This window comes from Alexandromys fortis, unplaced genomic scaffold, assembly GCF_014885135.2.
Source record: "Alexandromys fortis isolate MF-2015 unplaced genomic scaffold, M_Fortis_MF-2015_v1.1 scaffold_31, whole genome shotgun sequence".
In the NCBI taxonomy this organism is placed as follows: Eukaryota; Metazoa; Chordata; class Mammalia; order Rodentia; family Cricetidae; genus Alexandromys; species Alexandromys fortis.
In genome coordinates, this window is record NW_026067974.1 from 11935612 (window position 1) to 11958672 (window position 23061).

The 23061-nt window shown below is 46.3% G+C and overlaps 2 protein-coding genes across 2 annotated transcripts; both read right to left on the reverse strand.

Annotated features, from left to right (window-relative positions):
* Nucleotides 1-664: 664 nt before the first annotated feature.
* On the reverse strand, nucleotides 665-7549 carry LOC126510473 (keratin, type I cuticular Ha3-II). The gene is made up of 7 exons (XM_050157034.1): nucleotides 7202-7549; nucleotides 4194-4276; nucleotides 3204-3360; nucleotides 2117-2278; nucleotides 1900-2025; nucleotides 1503-1723; nucleotides 665-782 (listed from the first exon to the last, which is right to left on the reverse strand). The coding sequence occupies exons 1-7, from the start codon at nucleotides 7547-7549 to the stop codon at nucleotides 665-667; spliced, it is 1215 nt and encodes a 404-aa protein (XP_050012991.1).
* A 9170-nt stretch (nucleotides 7550-16719) lies between these two features.
* Nucleotides 16720-20710, reverse strand: LOC126510475 (keratin, type I cuticular Ha4). The gene is made up of 7 exons (XM_050157035.1): nucleotides 20363-20710; nucleotides 20177-20259; nucleotides 19206-19362; nucleotides 18201-18362; nucleotides 17984-18109; nucleotides 17595-17815; nucleotides 16720-17104 (listed from the first exon to the last, which is right to left on the reverse strand). Exons 1-7 carry the CDS (start codon nucleotides 20708-20710, stop codon nucleotides 17020-17022), a joined length of 1182 nt encoding a protein of 393 aa, XP_050012992.1. The 3' UTR covers nucleotides 16720-17019.
* Between the last annotated feature and the right edge of the window lie 2351 nt (nucleotides 20711-23061).

The following is a 23061-nucleotide window of genomic DNA, read 5'->3' on the forward strand; positions in this document are numbered from 1 at the left end:
CTTCTTAAGCCCATGTGTAACAGAATTCCTTTTAGTGGTTTAGTAGATTCAAACTCCTGTCCTTGTCTTGTAGTGACTTAGACAAGAAAATAATAAGAACTCTGGAGGTGTCAGCCCGTAATGGATGTGTTTATCACATTCACATGAGACCTTTTGCCCAACTGTTCTGCCCATTTAATGCCAGCCTGCATGGATGCTGGCACTCATTGTGTCTAAGGAACGATAGGACAGGACGGGGTTAAACCATAAAGTCCCCTTATGCTTTCAAGTGGCTTTATAAAAACCACACAAAAAACAACTATTCTGAAAAGGATGGATACAAGTGCAACTCACTTCTGTTTGCAAGAGGAAAATTTATTAGGTTTGGGGGACTACAAGAAAAGACGGAAGAGGCAGAGAGACCCACAAAATACCTTGTGTGGCCCCTTCACAGCTCAGGTCTCTCAGACCACCAGAACACAAGTGGTTGGTCATGAAGAGGCCCTAGATGAAGATGGCCCAATAGGCCTGGACTCAGGACCAAACCACAGCACCAGGCCTTTGCTCTCCTTCCAGACTATGATCTGTACAGTGCTGGCTGTGAGGTCAGAAAGGCTGAGCTGATCCATCAATGGTCTTTCTGTCTTCGTGTCTTCGCGCAATCCTCCTGCTGGCCTTGGGGTGTTTAGCAGCCAAATGTATTGCAGGGGCCACATCGGGAGCGTGTAACACAAGGGTTTGTGACACAGGGTCCAATGGGTTTGTCACAGGCATTGGTGGTGGCGCAGGGGTTGCAGGGCAGCCTAAGACACAAGATCATTAGAGTCAGCATGAGAAAGAAAGTTTTCCAAAAGCATGGTCCACTAAAAACAGGGAGCCCATTCTCTGATTTTTAGAGAGTAAGCCTTGTTCAGATCTCTCCTCTACAGAGTTCAGAGACAGTGGTAGCAGGGAGTAGAAACCACTGGCGTTGGAGTCAGGCCTTCTGTTTAACCCTAGGGACACAGGGAAGTCACTTCACTTCTAAGCCTCTGCCTCAAACCTAGAACATGGCATTGGTGATGCCCACCTCACAGATAGAAAACTGCCTGAGCTGCCACTTGGCCTGCTCTACTTACGATTAAGTCATCTTTCTTGGAGATGCTCAAATGCAAGAAGATGGTTATAGTGAATAGAATTCCTTCCCCCTGAATGAATGCTTCTAACAAGGATCCAAAGAAATGGTAGACCTACAATTTTGGTTTAATCAAAGCAATGATTGCTGGAGTTTTCTATTTCCTTTTCATGTCAGAAACTATTTATGAAAATAAAAAGAATTTTAACCATCAGTCAAAGAATCACCAGCCTCATGACTATTTTTCAGGACATAAAGTATCTTTAGTCTGGGTCACACTGGCAACAAGCACCATACACCAGTCTCTAGAGATGCCCTGGTTTCTGACCCGCATCCTCCAAGTGCAGTATGACTCCTAAGGTTCTCCGTGTGTGCCCCACAGGGGTGGATACACCCTCCAGCAACTCACTTGCAGTCCTCGCTCTCCAGCAGGCCCCTGTAAGTGTTGATCTCACACTCCAGCCTGGCCCGGATGTCCAGCAGCACCTGGTACTCCTGGTTCTGACGCTCCAGGTCAGCCCGGATCTCACCAAGCTGGGACTCCACGTTGGTGATCAGGCACTGCACCTGGGACAGCTGGGAGCTGTAGCGAGCCTCGCTCTCTGTCAGGGTGTTTTCCAGAGAGTTTCTCTGTGGGAGGAAAAGACAAAGGCTGTCACACAGCTGTCCCCTCTAAAGGTCCCTGCATGGCCCTCCAAGGGAGTCACAGCCTTCAAGAGCTAGGAAGAGAGAGTGGCCCCAGGGCATCCCAGTGACTCCGCCTCCCAACTCCACACTGCTCAGCAGCAGGTCTGGACACTACACACCAGGTTGTGCTGGGCCTGCAGCTCGATCTCCAGGGCGTTGACTGTGCGTCTCAGCTCGATGATCTCTGCCTGGCAGGACTGCAGCTGCTCTGAGCTGGACACCACCTGCTTGTTCAACTCCTCGGTCTGCAAGAAGCAAGGGCAGAGACGGGATCAGACCCTGCCTTAGAGTCCTGGGGGACTCAGTTCCTGGGTGACCATGAGCTCAGATGCCCACCTGTGTGGTGAACCATTCCTCCACTTCTCTGCGGTTGGTTTCCACCAGGGCCTCGTACTGACACCTGGTCTCATTGAGCACACGGTTCAGGTCGACAGTGGGAGCAGCGTCCACCTCCACGTTGAGGCGATCTCCAAGCTGGCAGCGCAGGGTGTTGACTTCCTGGTGGGGGAAAGGCAAAGGATGAGCCACAGATCTAAGGAGGCCTCTGTACTTTAAGAAGCATGCTGGGAGTGCACCTTTAATGCAAAAGACTTTTAAAATATGGATGCCTGTCAGAAACAAGTTTATCATGAACGCTCTTTAGAGGAAAGGAAGTTGAGCGTAAATATTATGAGAGTATCAAGAACTGTAGTGGAAGAAGCATTGCATCCAAGTTAGAAAACCTGAGTCCAGTGGCTGGAAATCACTCCTGGTGACTCAATATGAGTCCCTTCCCTCATCTCTGTATGAAGATTCTTGAATAAGTTTTGTTAATATTTCTCGGAACTCCAAGATTCTGCCATTCCCTTCTGGTTTTGTATTTGTTGTGTGATAAGCGATTTGCAATGATTGCTACTTAAATATGGAGAAACTGTTTAATGTCCATTCTGCATCCTCTAAGGTCATATCCTGTCTGTTAGAACTGTTTCCCCCTTGGGAAAGGATCTGATGCAGCTGACTTCCTCAAATCTCATTCAACCATGAGGTCTGAAGCAACCATTGTGTAAGTTTCTTCTTTTCTCCCATCTTCTCATCCACCCATCCGCACACACACCCGTCTACTAGTTTGGTATCCATTTGCCTGGACTTCACAAAGGACAAATGCCTTATTTGTCTCTTTCTAAACTTCATCATTGATTTGTTAGCTACTCAGAAAATAACAGAATTCATGTGAGTCTTGGCCCATGCATCTGATCCCGTGTGAACACAGGTCAACTTCCTCCTGTCAAAGAGATCAACCTGGGCCCCACTGCCCAATCATCTCTCAAAGCTATCCTTTATTCAACTGGCAAAAACATTGCATTAATCTCGTAACCCAAGACCTACCTTCCCCTGTTGAGAGGGATCCTCAGTACTGAGATGTTAGTGACCGGGACTTCCTTACCTCCTCATGGTTCTGCTTGAGACACAGCAGCTCCTGCTTCAGAGACTCCACCTGAGCCTCCAGGTCAGACGTGCAGAGGGTCAGCTCATCCAGGATCCTGCGCAGGCCATTGATGTCCGACTCCACCAGCTGCCTCAGGGACAGCTCGGTCTGGTACCTGCACACATAGTCAAAAGTCAGAAGACATCCATGAGAAAGAGCTTCCGTTTGGATCACCCAGTCAAACCCACCAGACTTTGAGTTTGTTCCATTTTAAATGTTCTGAAAGAAAAGCATCACTGTGGTGAGGCGACCTGTCTCCTTCCAGGACCCACAGAGAAGGAGCTGTGTGTGGTTTCCTCCTTTGTTCCCTGCATTGGTTCTAAGAATCCATCCACAGGTTGCTACCAAGGAAGTCTACCGTCTCTATCCTCTTGGGTTGCTACACTTCCCAATTCTGCTGTAACCTGTCTTCCTTCCTTTCCAACTACCCTGAGGATCCTGAAACTCAAAGTCACTTAGATCCAGTTTTGCCATTAGATGTCTAGAGGTGGGATTCTTTAATCTCCCTGAGCCTTGAATGTAAAATGAAAACAAAGCTAACACTTTATTGTTTGGGGCTGAATATGAAAAAAAATGATACTTGTGGGATACTGTTACAACTCCTATAGGTCTTTAATGGGACCTATATAAGGTTGCATAGAAGATTCAAAAGATTATTATGATTACAATTTTACCTGAAAATACTGATTAATTCACTGAAAGAAATAGCTTTTGCCTCTTTTTATGACATACTAACTCCTTTGGGATGTAATGATAATACACTTCTTCCAGATAGACTTAAAACATAGACCCTCAGCTCTCAGTGAAGAGACCTTGGCTTTTGACCTAACTCTAACCCAAGTCGCAATAGCACTTAGAAGCTGTGTCTGGCACAAGCCTGGAACAAGGAGTTATCGCTTGGAACCCCAGTCTCTCCCTAGGCTGCTCTGGTCATTACAAATGTCTTACTTGGTCCTGAAGTCATCGGCTGCCAGCTTGGCGTTGTCAATCTTCACCACCAGCCTGGCGTTCTCAGACTTGCCACACAGAATCTGCAGAGGAGCGATTGTGACATGAGTTACGTTATTATTCTCACCCAGTTGCTCCGTGTCCTTTCAGATCGTCACATCCGGTACACAAGCATGTGATTCCTTCAGTGAACCATCACGTGACAACCAAAGGTGCTGAGGCAGAACCTAGCCTGGATACCAGAGAGCAAGAGTGCGATTTGGATGTCGTGGCTCATTCACCCACAGCCGGTGGGTACAGTCAGGACTTCTGGGGCTTCTTCTAGTGTTCCTGTAGGAACTGAGCATACTGGGTAATCAAACCTAAGGTCAGGTGACCAGGGATCCCTGTATGCTTAGGATGAAAGCATTCTTGGACGCTAAAATGAGGCGTGTGCAGACAATCGGGACAAGGCGGTAACCCAGTCACACCACCTCCATTGGAAAACCCTGTTGACCCTGTCCACTCCGCTGGCACTGTGCACTTACTTTAGGTGAAATGTCTTCCCCCACCTAGAGAGCACAGTGTAGAGCCCACATCCCCTCTTTTTCCAGTTCCTCCAAGTGGCCACTTCTTCCATGTACACTATATGTTTTCCATAGCTCTTCTTACAACCTTGGCTGTGGTCACTCTTCCCCACACCTCTCTACCCTATGAAGCTGTGATCTCCTACTGGAATGAAATTTTCTTTCTCAGAATTTTACCCCTGACCGCTGGCCCCTACCCTAGCACTTTGCCTAATGCTCACAAACTATGAGTGGATAAATAAATGATACTCAAGTCATACTAATCCTTTCTGGCATTCACTGTGTTGGGACAGCAGACAGACAATTCCCTCCACAAACCAATGACCTGCACAGTCAGACATAAACTCCTATTTGTTTGGGACTGAAAAAGAGCTTAAATGGTAAAAGTGCTTGCTTTGCAAAACAAGGACCTGAGTTCAATCACCAGAACTCAAGTTTAAAGAAAAAAAAATCATGGAGTAGTAGCCCTCACTGACATGCCCAGCACTGAGGAGACAGAGACAGAGTCCTGTGGCTTGCTGACCCGCCTACTTGACAAGTTCCAGGCCAGTAGATGACCTTGTTTCAGGGAAAAAAAAAAACAGAGGTGAATGGCACTTAGGAATGGCACCAGGTTGTCCTCTGCCCTACACACATACACACACACATACACACCAACACGCACGCATGCATGTATGCATGCACACACGAGGACTCATACACACATCAATAGGCACCCGCAAATACATATGTTCTACACATAGACACACACACACAAAAAAAAAAATCCTGCTTGTCACTCAAATACCACTTTGATACTGGTTCTTTTGAGGATCCTTCCAATTCCCACTTTTTGTGGCCTCTATTCCTGTCTTCATGGGCCTGTATGCCATTTGCCTACATACCTATTCTAGTGAATGGTGTGTGTGTGTGCGTGCATGCATGCTTAATGTGTGTGCACGTGCATGCGTGCGCGTGTGTGTGTGTGCGTGTGCATGTGGGGGTGGGGGCTTCTGGAGCTGGTAGTTTTCCTGGTTTACTAAAGCTATCTTTTAAAGTAGTTGCAAAGAACTAATTCAAGTGCACAGTATTGTTTTAAAATGATATAATCTGTCTGAAAGCAAGAAAGGGGCATCATAAAAAGCCTTTGAAAATGAGCTATTGAGCTGTCTCTGTGGATTTCTCCATCCTGATCTTGGTCTTTGCTCATATATTCCCTCCTCCTTCTCTTCGACTGGATTCCCGCAGAGCCCGGCCTGGTGCTTGGTTGTGGATCTCTGCATCTGGCCCATCAGTTACTGGATGAAGGCTCTAGGATGACAGTTGGGCTATTCACCAATCTGGTTACAGGGGAAGGCCAGTTCGGGCTCTCCCTCCACTACTACAAGGAGTCTTAGCTGGGGTCATCCTTGTGGATTCTTGGGAATTTCCCTAGCACTGGGTTTCTCCCTAATGCCATAGTGGCCCCCTCTGACAAGATATCTCCTTCATTGCCCTCCTACTCCGTTCCTCTCCCCCCTTGACCATCACATCCCCTCATGTTCTCATCCCCCATTCCCTCCCTTTTACTGCCCTCCTTGTCTCCAGTTTACCCAGGAGATCTCATCTAGTTCCCCTTCCCAGGGTGATCCATGTGTCCCTCTTAGGGTCTTCCTTGTTACCCAGCTTCTCCGGAGTTGCAGATTGTACTCTGGTTATCCTTTGCTTTACATCTAGTATCCACTTATGAGTGAGTAAATACTGTGTCTGTCTTTCTGAGTCTGGGTTACCTCACTCAGGATGGTGGTTTTTCTAGTTCCATCCATTTGCGTGCAAACAGAGACAGCTGAACCAAGTTCATGGAAACTCATTAACTCTAGACCAACAGACGTGGAGCCTCAATGGAACCAAATTAGGCCCTCCATATGTGAAAGACATTGGAGAAGCTTAGACTGTCGGAGGGGTCCCTTGCAGTAGGACCAGGATCTCTCCCTGGTGTATGAGCTAGCTTGGTGGAACCCGTTCCCTATGGTGGGATGCCATGCTCGGCATTAATGTAGGGGAGGGACTTTGTCCTGCCCCAACTTAATGTGCCAGGCTTTGTTGACTTCCCATGGGAGCCTTTACTTGTTGGGAGGACTGAAAAGGTAGTGAACTGGGGGAGGAGACAAGGGAGTGGGAGGGAGAACTGTGGTTGGGATGTAAACTGAAATTTTTAAAAATTACTTAAAAATAAAAATAAACTAGTTTTTCTGGTTTGGGGTAAGAAGCAATGTTTTAAAAAAAATTAATTTGGCACTAATACTGAATCTGCATACTTCCATTATGGTGATTCCAAAAGGGGTTTTCAAAGACATATCTCTTTAGGCCAGTGAATTCTACATCACTTCTAACCGTAAGCAGCCTTATCTCTGTTCTGACTTCATTATATTCAATTGGAAAAAATAATTCATTCAACTGACATTATGATGCTCATTCCCTCACCTTCTGCTGCAGCTCCTCGATGGTCCTGAAGTAGGACTGGTAGGCAGGGCACACCAGAGGGTCCTGCTGCTGATTCCTCTCCTGGATCCGACTTTCCAGCTCGGCATTCTCTCTCTCCAGCTGCCTCACCTTCTCCATATAGCTGGCCAGGCGGTCATTCAGGAACTGCATGGTCTCCTTCTCGTTGCCATTGAAGGAGCCCTCACAGAACCAATTGCAGTTGCCGATATTGGCAGGGATGTTGCAGGCCCCGGGCAGGGTGCAGCAATGGCAGCTGTTGGGTATACAGGGCCGGGAGGAGCAGCTGGTGCGACAGCTCATGGTGGGCAGGCAGCAGTTGTACGGCATGGTGCTGGAGGGAGCAGAGCTAGGAGAGTTGGCTTCTACACCTGATGTTCTGTCTCTGGTACTGTCTCCCCGTGCTCTCCAGAGCTTTATATCCTGTCAGTGGTGGGTGTGGTGACCGTGTAAAATATTTATTTCCCTTTTGCTCTCATTACCAATTTTCCATTTGTTACTTAGCCACCTCGCATGAGTCCTTGAGCTCATAAAATCTTTTACTTTGGCTTCCTGCTATGTCAGGACTCCTCACCAATCACGCTGGTTAGTTCAGACGAGCTTCATGGTTTGGCTTCAAAGCAACCAACTTTGCCAACAACAGCACTTAACTTACTGGGCATTAAGTTACAGTAGCTTCTGGCCCTCAGATTTGGGGGCACTTCTGACCTCCTTCTCCTGAGCTTAGGAAAGGGCTGTGTCTGAGTCAACTCAGTGCAGTGTCTGGGGGGAAGACCATCTGAGCATTTTTTTGGAAACCAAACTGGTTAGTAGAGAATCCCAAAAGCAAACACCAAAAAATACAAGCTGGCTCAGTGCCGCCCTACCATCCAAGTGGGTGGGGACAATGCTAGCCTCTTCCTAGGGAGTTACAGGAGTCTCTTGGGGTCCATTTGTGCTGTTGTGTCCTCATAGGAACGCTTAGGAAACTAACATTTTGGGACAGCTATTGAGCATGAAGTATTAAAGTATTTGCACACAATGTGGCTGTAATTGACTGCTGTTTGCTTGAGTGCCCATTTGGTACCAGACACTGAGTGAGTTAGGTAGCTCCTATGCATTAACTCCTCCAGGGACCATAAAGCCTTGTAAGAGTTTGTGAGGTGGCCTCAGACTCTTCCCAAGATCCTAGAGGTCCACTGTGGTCGAACCAAGATCATAAGCAGATTTCCCTAGTTCCAGTGACCATGTTCTCACAACAGCATACAACTCTCCCACTTCCCATAAGATGGAATAATGTGTGATGGACAGAATTCAGGCAAACTCAGCCATTGCCTGGCAGTGCTTCTTCCCAGCCCTTCCACCCATCAATATGAACCGAGAAATAAGTCTATTCTTCCTTTCAGAGCCCAAGTCATTTCTATTCTAATGAAAGTCTACTTAACAAGACCACATCGCTCCCACTAGAAGTTGGAGAGAAGCCAACTCCTAGTCAATCTAGTGCAGAAACACCTGAGCCTAGTCCTCCAAGGGGTGTGATCCCTCAGTGCCTGCATCCGTCACGTGCTGAGGTGACGTCTCAAGACCACCAGCACATTCTGGCAAACACATCTTCTGCCTTCGAACCTTCCTAGATGGAGCTTTGAACAGTAGGGATTGTATGTCTAATCTATCAGTGTGCCAAGCACAAAAGGCATTCTGAACGTTTTACTTCTTGGAAACACGGAGCTAATTCCTATCACACAGTTAATGCTCAGATCCTCCTTCATTCAAAGGTGCGCTGGGACCCTGCTCTTTTCGTTACTCTCATGGAAGACGTATTTTAAGACTGTATCACATTGTGGAGCCAGCCAGATGTTATTTGAAACTAAACCTATTAAGTGAAGTAGACATCCATGCCAAGCCATTTCTTTAATGGGTCAGAAGCAAGTTGTGACTACAGAACAACAATGTGTATTTTTCCTGGACGATTCTGACAGTCATTTCCAAGGGAGAGCTAGCTGCAAGCATGGTTCTCGACAGAAAGCAAGCTTTAAGCAAATGGGTCTTCTTTTAAGGCTATTCCTTCCTCATGTTCACAGCCTCTGCCTTCCCACTTAACCCTACTTGTAAATGGTTCTACTGTGACATGTGGATCAGGTGTGCTGATTTATAATCAGTACCGAGTTGATCAAAGCCCAATTGGATGAGCTCACAGAACCCAGAAAATAGGTGAAACTTTTAATTTCTTTTTAAAGTATCATCCATTCTTTTCTTCTTCTTCTATACCACCAGCCTCAAAAGACAAAGATCCCAGGCAATGCTATTTTCTAAAAAGAAAGGATAGTGTGATGTAGAAAATATGTCCATGAAGCGTGTATAACTATTTCTACAGCTTCTGCCTCAGTCAGACTGAGATAATACATGGAAAAGATTACTATATTCAAAAATGCATGATAGAGTTAGAAAAAGACACACATCCTGGGTGGAGGTAGCTGCATTTGCTGAATAGTGACGTGGCTATTATATAACGAAGGGCTGAAAGGGTGTGGATCTGGTAAGAAAAGAAACGAGTTTCAGTTTGTTTCCTAGGAATTCTTAGAAGCAAGCCCTTCTCGTTGGTTCCATTTACGATATGCTGTGTGTTCACAACTTTACATAAATGATGATATTGTCCCTGGCCAATGGCCCTTCAATAAACATGATGGGAAGATGGAATCCTAACAACCAGAAAGGTTTTATAGTTACCTGTATCATTGTGTCAGACGCTGTGGCTGAGGCTTCTGGTTTCAAGATGTGAGCCAACGGCATCTGAGGTTTAAGGACACTATTCATTATAGAAGCCAAGGCTATTTCCATGCCAGAGATCACACACAAACTCAGCAGTAGTATTTAACCATGGAGTGAAGTCAGGGCAAGTCTTTTGCTGGAGCCACCTGTCCTGTCTTTAAAGTCATGAGGAAACCTCCCTTCTCTTTCCCAATGTCACGTCCATGATGGTGAGAATTTACTGTTTGAAATTCTCATCAGGACACAGCATATGAAGGATGTGTTTTTTCGGAAATGCAAAAAGGTGCATTGGGTTCTTCACAAATTTATTTATTACATGTTACTGTATACAAATGGCAGTGAGAAGTTGTGAATGGTAACACTGGGCAAGCAAGAGGATTTCTCATATCAAGAAGCAGTGCAGTTTAAGTCAAGAAGTTCCAAGTTCACCCATGCTATGGTTTTAACTCTAGAACAGAAGAAGGTGCAACAATCCAAAACAACATAACTTCATGATAACTTACTTATTGTTATCATGTGTGTGTGTCCGTGAGTGTAGGCACACACACACACACACACACACACACACACACACACACGTGTGTGGAGGTCAGACAACAACTTTCAGTAGCTATTTCCCTCCTCTGTGTGGATATCAACTCATCAGCCTTGCATGGCAATCACTTCGCTAGCTGACACATCTCACCAGCCCTAACAATGGTTTTATTCCACCCGGGATGGCTAGATTAAGGAACTCTGAGGAGAAGAGGTTAAAATCTGGTGTGTAGAGTGCTCTACAGGTCGAGAGAAAGAGCAAATGCTAGCACAGTTTCTCAAAGCCCAGCAGATAAAGTAGCTCGGGGCTTAGTGTGACTGCGTGGTAAGCTTTTGCATTACACTCAGTGTAAAGTGATAATTTGAGGTGAGCATGAAGGAGCTCTGAGGCAACAGCTTCTTCCCCAGCATCCTACAGACCATGGCCCTTCACAGTCACCAGTGAACTCCCTCTTTGTATGTCCAATATGATTCTCCTCTCCTTAGGTCTGTATTCTGTTGGCCGTCCCCTCAGTGGAGTTCTTGGCTTCTTTTGGTTCTATGTCACCTAAGCTGCTCCTCTATTTTCTTCCCCAATTTCTGTACCCAGATGTCCTCAAAAACTTGAAAAAAAGAAGCTGTGAACATCATGTTGGGAATTTTGAAGCACACTATGTCATCTCTGTCACTTCCATCAGTGGTCCCCAGGGCTCTTTTGTAGTCTACCATCTTCCATTCTGATTAGTTTAATAAAGAGTTGAATGGCCAACTATAGCTAGGCAGGAAGAAGTTAGGCAGGATTTCCAGAGACAGAGAGGATGGAAGGAGAAGAAAAGGGGAAGACAGGGAGAGGAAACAAGAGGTGCAAGATGGAAGAGAGATATAAATGTGTTAATTTAAGTTATAAGAACTAATTAGGAAAAATAACAAGGCTTGGCCCTGTAAGACACTTAGTGCAGAGATAATAAATCTAATAACAGACACACAAAAAAAGAACTAATTAGGAGCAAGTCCTAAGCTATAGGCCAAGTTTTCATAATTAATAAGAAGTCTCCATGTCATTATTTGGGAGTTGGCTGGCAGGACAGAGAAAGACTCTTTATATTATGACTCCTATAGCTCTGGCTACCACCCTTATTTAAATAACTCTCTAACAAATCCAGCCATCTGTGGAGATGGAGGAGGAGTGGATGGGGAGGGGGTTGATGGGAAAGAGGAAGAGTAGGGAGGGAGGGAGGGGAAGAGGGAGGGAGGAAAGAAAGGGAGAAGGGAGGGGAAACTGTTTAGTATGTAAAATAAATGGGGAAAATGTTATTTAAATGTAAAAAGAAAAGAAATATACTTAAAAACATACTTTTTAGGATGGCTGTACCACCATTGTTTCCTTTCAGGAGGCTCAAAAACTTCAGACCCAGGGTCTGGGAAGTTGAGTCAGTGGTTATGAGCATTTGTTGATCTTGAAGAGGACCTGAAATTTTTCCCAACATGCACATGACAACTCACAATCATCTGTAACTGCAGTTCCAGGGGATTCAGTGCCTTCTTCTGACAGCCGTGGATACCAGGTGTGCACTTATTACACATACATACATGTAAGCTAAAAATTCAGACATGTTAAAATGAAAGAATCAGTTTTTAAAAGAGAAAAACTTTTATACCCATAGTAGGTGTTTTGATGGTTAATTTTATATGTTTATTCAACTTTGGTAAGGGATGCCAGATAGCTGATTAAGTCTACTTCTAAATGGATTTATGGAGTGTTTCTGAAAAACATACTGAAGATCATTTTTATCAGTGTAGATGAGCATCATCTAAATCACTGAAGGCTCAAAGAATGAAAATAGGTGTGCAATGATGTTGGGTTAACTCTTTCTTCTTGACCTAGGGTGCCAATCCAATCCTGGTCTCAGATATTTATGCCTTCAAACCTTGACTAGAACCCATAACGTTGACTCTCTTGGTTTTTAGGTCTTCGGGCTAAGAATGGAGCTACACAATTGCCTTTTTGTGGGCTATCATCTTCAAGATCACACAATTTCTCAATCTCCTTAATGACATGAGTCAACACTGCATAACAATTTTATATACATCTATGACTTAAATAGAACATAGATATATACCTAAATAGATAGATAGAGATAGGTAGATGATAGATTGATGACAGATGGATGGACGGACGGACGGACGGACAGACAGACAGACAGACAGACAGACAGAGATATCCTAGTGATTCAGTTTCTATAAAGATCCTATTGGTTGGTTATCTAAGATCCAGACTAATCCAGTGTCCAACCAGTATAGTTATAATTTCCCCCTGTCTTTTCTTCCTTTTTCCTTATCTCCAATCAGTTTCCACAGCTAGAAGATGCGTCCAAACTCCACTCATCCTCCCCCCACCCCACCCATCTCATTTCATGATTTCTCTCAGCAGCTACCTGGAAGGTCTTCCTTCTTCTATTCCATGCAGCTCTAAAAGAGAGAGACCCCCTTCCCACGCACATACTACCTGAGGCAGGTGGGAGAGCTACCTCTAAAGCCAAAAGAGCTGGAGAACTCCCCCTGCTCCTCACCAGCTGAAGCACTTGGGAGAACAGGCCCTGCACCTCACCTGGGCAGCACAATAGAGCTGACCCTGTTGGCAGAGGTATGGGTAAGCCAGCCCCAAAGTCACAAGCAGTGGGAGAGCAGTCATGCCCAGGATGGTCAAGGGAGAGATGCCCCCTTACCCTTTTCCCCTCACTGCCTACAACAGAGGATGGAACTGACCCTCCTAGTTACCAGCTGCAGCACTCAGGAAAGTGGGTCCTGGACCTTGTCTGCACAGTAGAGCTGACCCTATTGACAGGGGAGCCAGTAAACTGGCCCCAAGAACATGAGCGTGGGATTTATGGCCCTACCTCTCATCTGCCACATGGTGGGGTGGGCAAAGGAGAAATGCCCCCCCCATCCCTCACCACCTGTGGCAGGTGGGAGAGCTGGCCCTGAGGTCATAAGAGTGGAAGAGCTGTCCCTGCTCCATCACTAACTACAGAACCCAAGAAAGTAGCCCCTGCACCTCACCTGAGCAACACAGTAGAGTGGTCCCTGATGGTGTAGGTATGAGACAGGTAACCCTGAGGGTGCAAAAGCAGGAGAACTGGCCCCGCCCATTTCTCATTGCTACAAAGGGGTGAACTAGCCAAGGTAATGCTGGAGAGCTCACACAGGTGGTGAGGACAGGGAAAATCTGGCAGGCTGACCAACCCTGCAACTACCCAGGCCCAGAACCAAGATTATGAGTTGACCCACCCCAACATCCACCCCATCTGTGGTCTCCTGGAGTACATGAAAGTGCTAGTCCTGCAGACCCAAAGCTGCAGGATCTCCACAACACAAGGCAACAACAGGATATCCAAGAGGCATCCCATTGAGGGTCCAGCATCAATAACATAGCAGATACTAGAGGCCTAAAACCAGACCAATGACTGTGGTGGACATTTGTACATCAAGATTTATGAATTAAAGGGTTCATTGCATAACTCACAGTGTCTCACTACAGCTTCCACAATGAGATTGATTTTATTTCATTCTATTTCTTTATTCTCTCTTAAATTTTATTTTTTTGGTGGGGGGGGGGAGATTACAAGGGCAGAGGGTGGATATCAAGGGACAGAGAAATGAATGTGATTAAGATGTATGATGTGAAAGACACAAATGTTGGGGAATGCAGACCACCAGACTCTGAATTCCTTGTAAACAATTTGTTTTCCTCTGCTCTGAGCATAAAACCCTGATGGCAGGTGAGTGATTTCTGGTGACTGCAGCTGAAAGATCCCGAGAGCTGGGGTGTAGCCAGAGCACTATATAAGCTGCCCCTAAACACACTAAAGTGGGAATTTTTGGCATTCTTGTCTCAAGGATATTCCCATGGCCCTGTCTGTCTGTCTGTCTGTCTGTCTGTCTCTGTCTGTGTGTATATGTTTTTAAATTTTCAGCCTAGTTCCCATAGCATATAGTGAATAGAGTGCAGTACGGAACTGGTGTAGTTTTACAAGTGGAGACCCCAGTGAGATCACCCTCAGGAATGGTGAGGGTGGATTAAAGATGGGTATATGTATTATGTGTGTTTGAGTCTTCAAAGAAACAAAGTATAGACAGTCAGATTATAAGCCACAAAAGGATGGAATGTGCACAGAGAATTTGGATTATGTATATTGTGTTCTCTTTTGGTTTTTTGACTGGAGAAAGACATTTGATTCTGGGAACTACTAAAAAAGGTGTCTTGACTTTAAAATACGGGACTAAGGATATGTTGCTTTGGAAAAGAGGTTCTGATTTTGTTTCCACAGAAGATGAGAGTATGTGGAATCATTCAAGGCTAACATGGTTTGATGGACCAAGATCCCCTGAAATGTCTCTGTGAATACACCCAAAAATTACTTCACCTAATAATCAGCAGAAAGTAGTCTGGAGAGAGAACTACGCCAAAATTCCCTACTGGAGGTTGTGGGGCCGAGGGGGATGGCATAGGCAGTGGCAGTACCAGGGGCATCAGCAACCACAGCACTGGAGCTGAGGCAAGCCGAGGTGAGTCACCCAGACCTCTGGGCTGCCCATCCATGAGCAGTGTACAGAGAGGCAGTGACTGGAGTAGAGTTTCGCAAGAGTGACAGCCAACTGCCGAGTGCTCATGGAGACATCCAGAAGGCAGCAACAGGGAGGCAGCAGCAGTCCCAGGCTCTGCACATCCAAGAGTTTGACCTGAGGGTCCCATGCAACAGCTGTGGAAGGTCTCTGAGCCCGCCTGCCACCCCAGCTCTCAGCGGCAGCGAAAGGTGCATCACTCCAACCCAGTTGGTACCAGGCCTGGTGGAGACTTTGGGACAGTGACTATGGTCGTTAGGATATGTTCCAACTTATTGCTGTTATATTTGTGCCAAGCCCATGCCAGTCCAAACTCTTGGTCTATTTATATAGAAAAGGGGGGAAAAAAAAAAAAAAAAAAAAAAAAGTTAAAAAAGAAAAAAAGAAAGCCAAGTAGATGACAAAACAAAGCTGCTCACTAAGTCTCAGCCAAGCTAGGCATGATGGGGTGGACCGACATGAACTGAAGCTGTCTTATGAGTATACGAAAGCATGGAACTTGAGCTGAGACTTGGTATTATAATGAGAAAAACAGAAAACAGCAGTTTCAAGGGAAAGGAAGTTAAACCAATTACCCTTCAGAGTGAACTTCAGCAAGAGAGACAGACTTTGGCCTAAGGTCCATAGAAAAGCTCCAAGAACTTCATCCAGAGAGATTTCTTAAAGTAAAAGAGAACGAGAGCTCCACTGTGGACACCATAATGGGGGGAGGGAATCTGAAGGAAAGGGGGGCCTCCAAAGAAAACCCCTAAACAAAAACCCCTGAATAAATTTTTAAGAGATTGTGGATAGTTCAACGCTAAGTACCATCATCTGTATAGCACTTGGCATATGTGGAGCCAGATTCTGAAAGGGACAATAAGATTATCTTGTAGCTGTTAGAGGGAGGAGCAACAGAACCACAGCTCTGATGGTTTCTTTACTTTCTGTTCTAGAGAGCAAGCTTTGTGGAGCTCTGACTGGGTTTATGGATTTGGAGGCAGCTGGAGAGTTTGTGTTCTAACAAGACTGAGATTTGGAAATCAGCCAATTCAGAAGTCATATTGGGGTGCTAATAATCCAGGAACAGGGATATAGATGGAGAAAAGCTGGAAGCCAGGGCAACGTAAGCAGAGCTGTGTTGGAAGCTGTGATGGACTGTGGGAACCAATGAAGGTGAGGCAGGGGCTCCAGAGAGGTGAGATGAGGTACCTCCAGTGGTAAGGTAGTTTAGGAAAAAGAAAAAAAATCCTAATTAAGGAGACAAATTGAGAAATTTGCAGGCTGGGGGATTCTCAAAATAGCCAAGGGCCCCCTAGCTGCAGCAAAAGCACCTTGGTGTTCATGACCAAGCTTTCTGTATGGCAAGCATTTAATGAGAGTCACCCATCCAAAGAACACCTCTCCCTTGTCCCTCAAGGTTTCCCTCTGAGCATAATACCTAGGTCAATCATTTGATCCATTTACTCGCCCTGCTGGTGAGAGGTATTTTTATGGGACAGGCGTGAATATTTTACAAAGTATGAATATGAATGAGAAACATCTTTACTATGCCAGAGAAATAAAGTTTATTGGGAAGTAAATGAAGCTGCCTCCTTGCATTCCAGAGAATACCAGAGAAGAAAGGAAGGCAGGATATGGAGGCATGTACAGGAAACGCCCTCTATGGTAAGCCCCAGAGCTCAGATTGCAGAGGTCTGACACCTTCAGCAGCAAACAGGCTCAACCTTCAACTGAAGGAGCTTGTCCGGAAGTTGAAGATGGCTGTCTTTGCTTGTTGGTTCTGCAAAACCTGTAAGTTTCTGGCAAACACCGTTGTCATGGTGATGTTTCTTAATGGCGATGGAAGTCCAGCCTAAGTAGGCACCTGGAGACTGTTCCTGCATTTTAACTAAATGGCTTCATTGACATTTTCCAAGGGGATCTAAGTTGTTCAGTTAACAGCAACGCTTTTGACAGCCGCCACAAGGTCCACAGGAGGTACCAGTAGCGTTGGTGGTGGCACATGGGTTGCAGGGGAGGCTGGGAAGACACAGAAGCAAACATACAGTTGGAGAGGATAAATCAGAGAACCCTAAATCACGCACAGTATCTTTTACTGATAGAAACAACCTAAGAACTGTCAGTGGTTGGAATTAGAATTGTGGCTGTGACCAAGCCCTTTTCTCTTACCCACAATACCTTGGGCCAAACTGGAAACTTGTGCTTTTAAAAAAATATCTCACACTCTTCCCTCTCATGGAACTTAATGAGATTGGCCTTACCCAACATGTAAGGCTGTGACTGGCAATATCTGGACACACCTCTCTCCTCTCTATTGATAACTTTCAAAGACAGAAGCTATGCCCTTCACCTTTGCTCACACGCATTTACTTGACATAATGCCAATCACTGCGTCCACTGTGGGCTTTCGATGCACTATGTGAGCATCTGAAACATGGCCACCAAGTGTGTTTCTCCTGTCTAACATGTCCACCACACATGCTATCCCAGAAATCCATTCTGTACTCACTTGCAGTCCTCGCTCTCTAGCAGACTCCTGTATGTGTTGATCTCACACTCCAGTCGGGACCGGATGTCCAGCAGCACCTGGTACTCCTGGTTCTGACGCTCCAGGTCAGCCCGGATCTCACCAAGCTGGGACTCCACGTTGGTGATCAGGCACTGCACCTGGGACAGCTGGGAGCTGTAGCGAGCCTCGCTCTCTGTCAGGGTGTTTTCCAGAGAGTTTCTCTGTGGGAGGAAAAGACAAAGACTATCACAAAGCTGTCCCCTCTAAAGGTCCCTGCATGGCCCTCCAAGGGCCTTCAAGAGCTAAGGAGAGGGAGTGGCCCCAGGGCATCCCAGTGACTCTGCCTCCCAACTCCACACTGCTCAGCAGCAGGTCTGGACACTACACACCAGGTTGTGCTGGGCCTGCAGCTCGATCTCCAGGGCGTTGACTGTGCGTCTCAGCTCGATGATCTCTGCCTGGCAGGACTGCAGCTGCTCTGAGCTGGACACCACCTGCTTGTTCAGTTCCTCGCTCTGCAAGAAGCAAGGGAAGAGACAGGCTCAGACCCTGCCTTAGAGTCCTGGGGGACTCAGTTCCTGGGTGACCATGAGCTCAGATGCCCACCTGTGTGGTGAACCATTCCTCCACTTCTCTGCGGTTGGTTTCCACCAGGGCCTCGTACTGACACCTGGTCTCATAGAGCACACGGTTCAGGTCGACAGTGGGAGCAGCGTCCACCTCCACGTTGAGGCGATCTCCAAGCTGGCAGCGCAGGGTGTTGACTTCCTGGTGGAAGAAGGAGAAAGAATGACACCATGAAAGCAGATCTGCTCTCTTCCTGCTAGAGGGAAACTGAGTACAACCCCGCCTACAAAGGGATGGGGGCTGTAACAACATCCTGATCGCTCCAAAGATGAAGATTATCACTGCAAAGCTCCAGCGGGACCCACGTCATTATCTATCTCAGACAAAAGCAGAAGCACCTTCTCATCCTTCTAAGACTGAGTCCTTGGCACTCGCAAACCCTCCTGTCTCTGCCACACCCCTTTATGTACTATATGCTTAGCCATTCTTAAATATGCCTTACCTAAGCGCCTCTTTGCTCAGCCTATACCCACACATGGCAGCACTTTAGCATCCTCCCCTTGCCCCTAGAAGTGCTCCCCTGCTCCTCCCTATAAAACTGGCTTCCTCCTACTATGCTCACACCGCACAGCGTTGATTTCACTCAGCCTTGCATTCGATCACTAGGGCTCCATGGTTGTCCCATCATATTGGACTAAGAGTTCTTAAAGAGAGGAACCATGGGTTATTTTATATTTTTTTACCCTCCATTTCCACCATCAGTTCTTGGACCCTAACAGTAGTAACCAGGAGAGGTCAGAGTTCAGCAGATGGACATCCATCCTCACTGCCCACACTCACCTATGTGCATGGGCATCCATAGCTCACTGTACTCCTTGATAAGGATACAGCGCCATCCTCCTAGGATCTTAGCTTAAAGTCCTTCAGGGAATGGTCCTACACCAGGTAGCCTGACAGCTGGTACCTGATTCCAGGGACCCTCTCTTAATGCTAACAACTTCAGTCTAAGGCTCTGAAACCTGCTTTGACAACACTTCTCCATACCTCCTCGTGGTTCTTCTTGAGACACAGCAGCTCCTCCCTCAGGGACTCCACCTGAGCCTCCAGGTCAGACTTGCAGAGGGTCAGCTCGTCCAGGATCCTGCGCAGGCTGTTGATGTCTGACTCCACTAGCTGACGCAGGGACAGCTCGGTCTGGTACCTGCACACACAGAGCGGGAAGATCAGCCAGCATCTTCTTAGGATGTGGCTGGACCACAAACTCCGTGAACGTATACAGTTGTGTGCCTTTCCTCCTCTGTTTCCATCCTACTATGTGTGGATCAGCTGCAGGAGGTCTGGACCCACTTCACACCACAAGGGGCCCTAAGACACCTGTAAGATGGGGTCCTCACTCTGTTCTTGGTGTTATTGCTTAATAAAGCACCAAATGGATCCATTCCCGTCTCTGGATTTGGGAGTTTTATAAAAAGAACTTACTAGAAACATTGATATGGGTTGAATATCACTGACTAGAAAAATCCAAAACCAGAACAATCTGAAAGTCTTTGAGGGACACAACACCACAGTGCAAACTGAGCTTCCTGACTCCATTGACAGACAAAGTGCAGGTGCACTAAAAACAGTGTATAAAATGGGACTCAGTCTGTGTTTACGGTATATAAACACCTTAACAAATGAGTTTGGACTCAGGTCCCATCCCTAAGACAGCTCTTTATGAGTGTTCAAATACCCCACAACTCAAAAGGAAAGCCAAAACCCAAAAACCACTTCAGGTCCCAAGCACTTCTGATAAAGGACAGTCAACTCGTATCAACTGCAGGGCTCAAGTCTGAATATCTGTCTACAGCTTACTTTTATAGCCAGACTGAGAAGAAGGCAGGAAAAGGGAAGAAGTGTCTTTCTCATCCCTTCCGCCTGCCCTGCCAGGCAACATTAAACCCACAGAGCCATGAAGATGCCATGAAAGAGCCATCAGGGTTTGGAAGTCACCCAACTCAAAAGGTTCAACATACTTGGTCCTGAAGTCATCAGAGGCCAGCTTGGCATTGTCGATCTTCACGGCCAGCCTGGCGTTCTCAGACTTAGCACACAGAATCTGAAACAATGGTTCTAATGTAAGATCCACTTGAACTTGAGTATGCCTCCCCAGTCAAAGAAAGGCAACTGATGATGGGCTCTTAGATAGGCCACCCTCTAACCTTCTGCTGCAGCTCCTCGATGGTCCTGAAGTAGGACTGGTAGGCAGGGCACACCAGAGGGTCCTGCTGCTGGTTCCTCTCCTGGATCCGACTTTCCAGCTCGGCATTCTCTCTCTCCAGCTGCCTCACCTTCTCCATATAGCTGGCCAGGCGGTCATTCAGGAACTGCATGGTCTCCTTCTCGTTGCCATTGAAGGAGCCCTCACAGAACCAATTGCAGTTGCCGATATTGGCAGGGATGTTGCAGGCTCCGGGCAGGGTGCAGCCATGGCAACTGTTGGGTATACAGGGCCGGGAGGCACAGCTGGTGCGGCAGCTCAAGGCGGGCAGGCAGGATTCACAGGACATGGTGTTGGGAGAGGTGACGGGAGAGCAGTGAGCTGCTGGAGGTAGATGTGGATGAGGTTTGAGTCTCTCTCTCTTTCATGGTCCTTTTATACCCTTAAAAGTGGGCGGGGGCTTGGAAAATAGCATAATTTCCTTTCCTAATGCTTCAGCTAATTTTTCTTCAAAATAAGCTACTTAGATTGCTTCCAAAGAGTCCCCCCTCATCTATAAAATTATTCCATTCAGCTTGTGTCACGGCAGCCTCTTGCTGGGTACAAGTGGTTGATGAAATCAGAGTTTGGTCAGATGGCTTCAAAGGAGGCATATTCATCACCATCCTGAAAGGATCACCCCATTACTCAGAGGGAAGGAAAGCATGGGACATGAGGTGGGGTTGCTTGGCAGTCAGAGATTCCTTTCCCGGGAGGTTCTGCTGATATAGCTATGGAAAAGGCACTGTGAGTGAACAGCCTTCCCATAGGCCTCTCCTCTCAAATCTACACACATTTCAGAATTTAGAGAAGCAATCCTTATAGAAGAACCTCAGCCTGGATACTGGCTGCATCTTGGGAAATGTCCAGATAGGCAGTCTAGAAACAGCTGTGTGATGGTGTTTGGAAAATGAGAATGCAAAATGAAAGATGGATGGATGGATGGATGGATGGATGGATGGATGGATGGATGGATGGGACAGACAGTCAGTCATATGGATGGGGATTATACTAAAAGGAGATTTGGCCAGCTATAGGCCACAGCCTGCATAGAATGTGGAGCTGTACTCTTGGTGGAACCTTTAAGAGGTGGAGCCATTGGGTGGGTTCTCTAACACTGACAGGAAGACACACACACACACACACACACACACACACTATACTTTTCTACCCTTAAGAAGTCAAGGCATGTGTTAGGTCAATAATAATCAAAATTAATAGTCTTTAAAGAAAATTTTCATTTGACAATGTTTGCATTAACACGACATTCTGTGTTTTCCTCAACATGTGTGTCAAGTAGGTGAAGATGGGCCGGTTGTCCCTTCATTACCCCTGGGGAAACTGAAGCTCAGGAAAGTCACAAGTCCTGTCCAAGAATGTCAAGCTGATAGCTCTGACCCACATCCAGGTCCTGCTGAGTGGGCTTCATTGAAGCCATTGGAAATGCTTCACCTGTCTGGATTCTACAAGACCCCTGGGACCAAACTGACTGCTGGCTCTTGAGTCGCTTAAATCAGTCTGTGTAAGAGGAGACTGCACTCTCAAAAGTTTTTATGTTGTGTCCCCCAGGTTTTTCAAAGCGCCCCCAACACTGAGAACTGTTGTTTTGCCATAGGTCTGTTGGTGATAGTGGAACAGAAGAGAGCATTAAAAGACATTTCCAAGGTTTCGGGGAAGTGTAGAGCACATTTCTTTAAGCATTAAGATGTGTCCGAAGAACATATTATGACTTGTGGATCTTATAAGGTTTGTTCATAACTACAGTGCCCCTCTATTGCAGAAGCTATATCTACTTAAACCATATGCAGAGCTTTCAGGGGGGAGGGGCTGCCTTCCTTCAATACTCAGCTTGTTGTGAACAACAAACCTTTCTGCTTGAGGATTGGCTTGACTCTTGTGAAGCTATTCAAAGAGGAGTTGGGAGTAAGGTAGACAAGTTAGATAATTAAAAGCAAACAAACGGTATAATTATATCAATTATGATCCATTATTCTCTTTAGAGGAGCTTGACAAAAAAAATTAGTCTGGAATGTACCCGTGTACGGAGCTTGTGCATAGGAGGCCGCTTTGAAGAATGTCATTAACCTGGATGTAAACATTCCATTCTCCATACTCTGTGGTCGAGTCTTGGCTATAACAATAGGTGGAACCGGATTCTAATAACCAAATGTGATTTTTTAAGCCGGTGTCCAAACCTCAGTGTCCTCATCTGTAAAGTGGGTTTGATCCCAGCACTGTTATAAACATTCATTTGCGATAACATCCTAAGTCGTGGAGGGTCCTCACTAGGTAAGAACTATATTGTCTTCTTGTTCCTGCTGCCGTGAGTTCCCACAAAGTTAAGGCCTTAAAATGACTCAAATGTACTCCTTAGGATCCCCTAAGTTAGAGGTCCAAAACTGATCTCAAACCCAAGTTTTATGTTGCGCTAAGATCAAGAGATCAGGAAGCATTTCTCCACACCAACCATGGAAAACCTGAAAGGGGACTGGTGAGTAGACTCAGTGGGGAAGGCACTTGCTGCCAAACCTGACAACGTGAGCTCAGTCCCAGGGACTCACGTGGCAGAAAGGGAGAATCAACTGCTGCAGATCATCATCTAAGTTCCGCGTACAAGCTTGGCACAGGACCACTCTCTTGTGCACACATATACGCACAAAA

Bases quoted from the DNA above. Each gene is read 5' to 3' on its own strand.
- LOC126510473 (XM_050157034.1), bottom strand. From the start codon at position 7,549: ATGCCGTACAACTGCTGCCTGCCCACCATGAGCTGTCGCACCAGCTGC. The intron at 2,026-2,116 runs GTGGGCATCTGA...TGCTTCTTGCAG, and splicing joins AGGAATGGTTCACCACACAG to ACCGAGGAGTTGAACAAGCA. The intron at 1,724-1,899 runs GTGTGTAGTGTC...TTCCTCCCACAG, and splicing joins TGCAGGCCCAGCACAACCTG to AGAAACTCTCTGGAAAACAC.
- LOC126510475 (XM_050157035.1), bottom strand. From the start codon at position 20,710: ATGTCCTGTGAATCCTGCCTGCCCGCCTTGAGCTGCCGCACCAGCTGT. The intron at 18,363-19,205 runs GTATGGAGAAGT...TTCTTCCACCAG, and splicing joins TCAAGAAGAACCACGAGGAG to GAAGTCAACACCCTGCGCTG. The intron at 17,816-17,983 runs GTGTGTAGTGTC...TTCCTCCCACAG, and splicing joins TGCAGGCCCAGCACAACCTG to AGAAACTCTCTGGAAAACAC.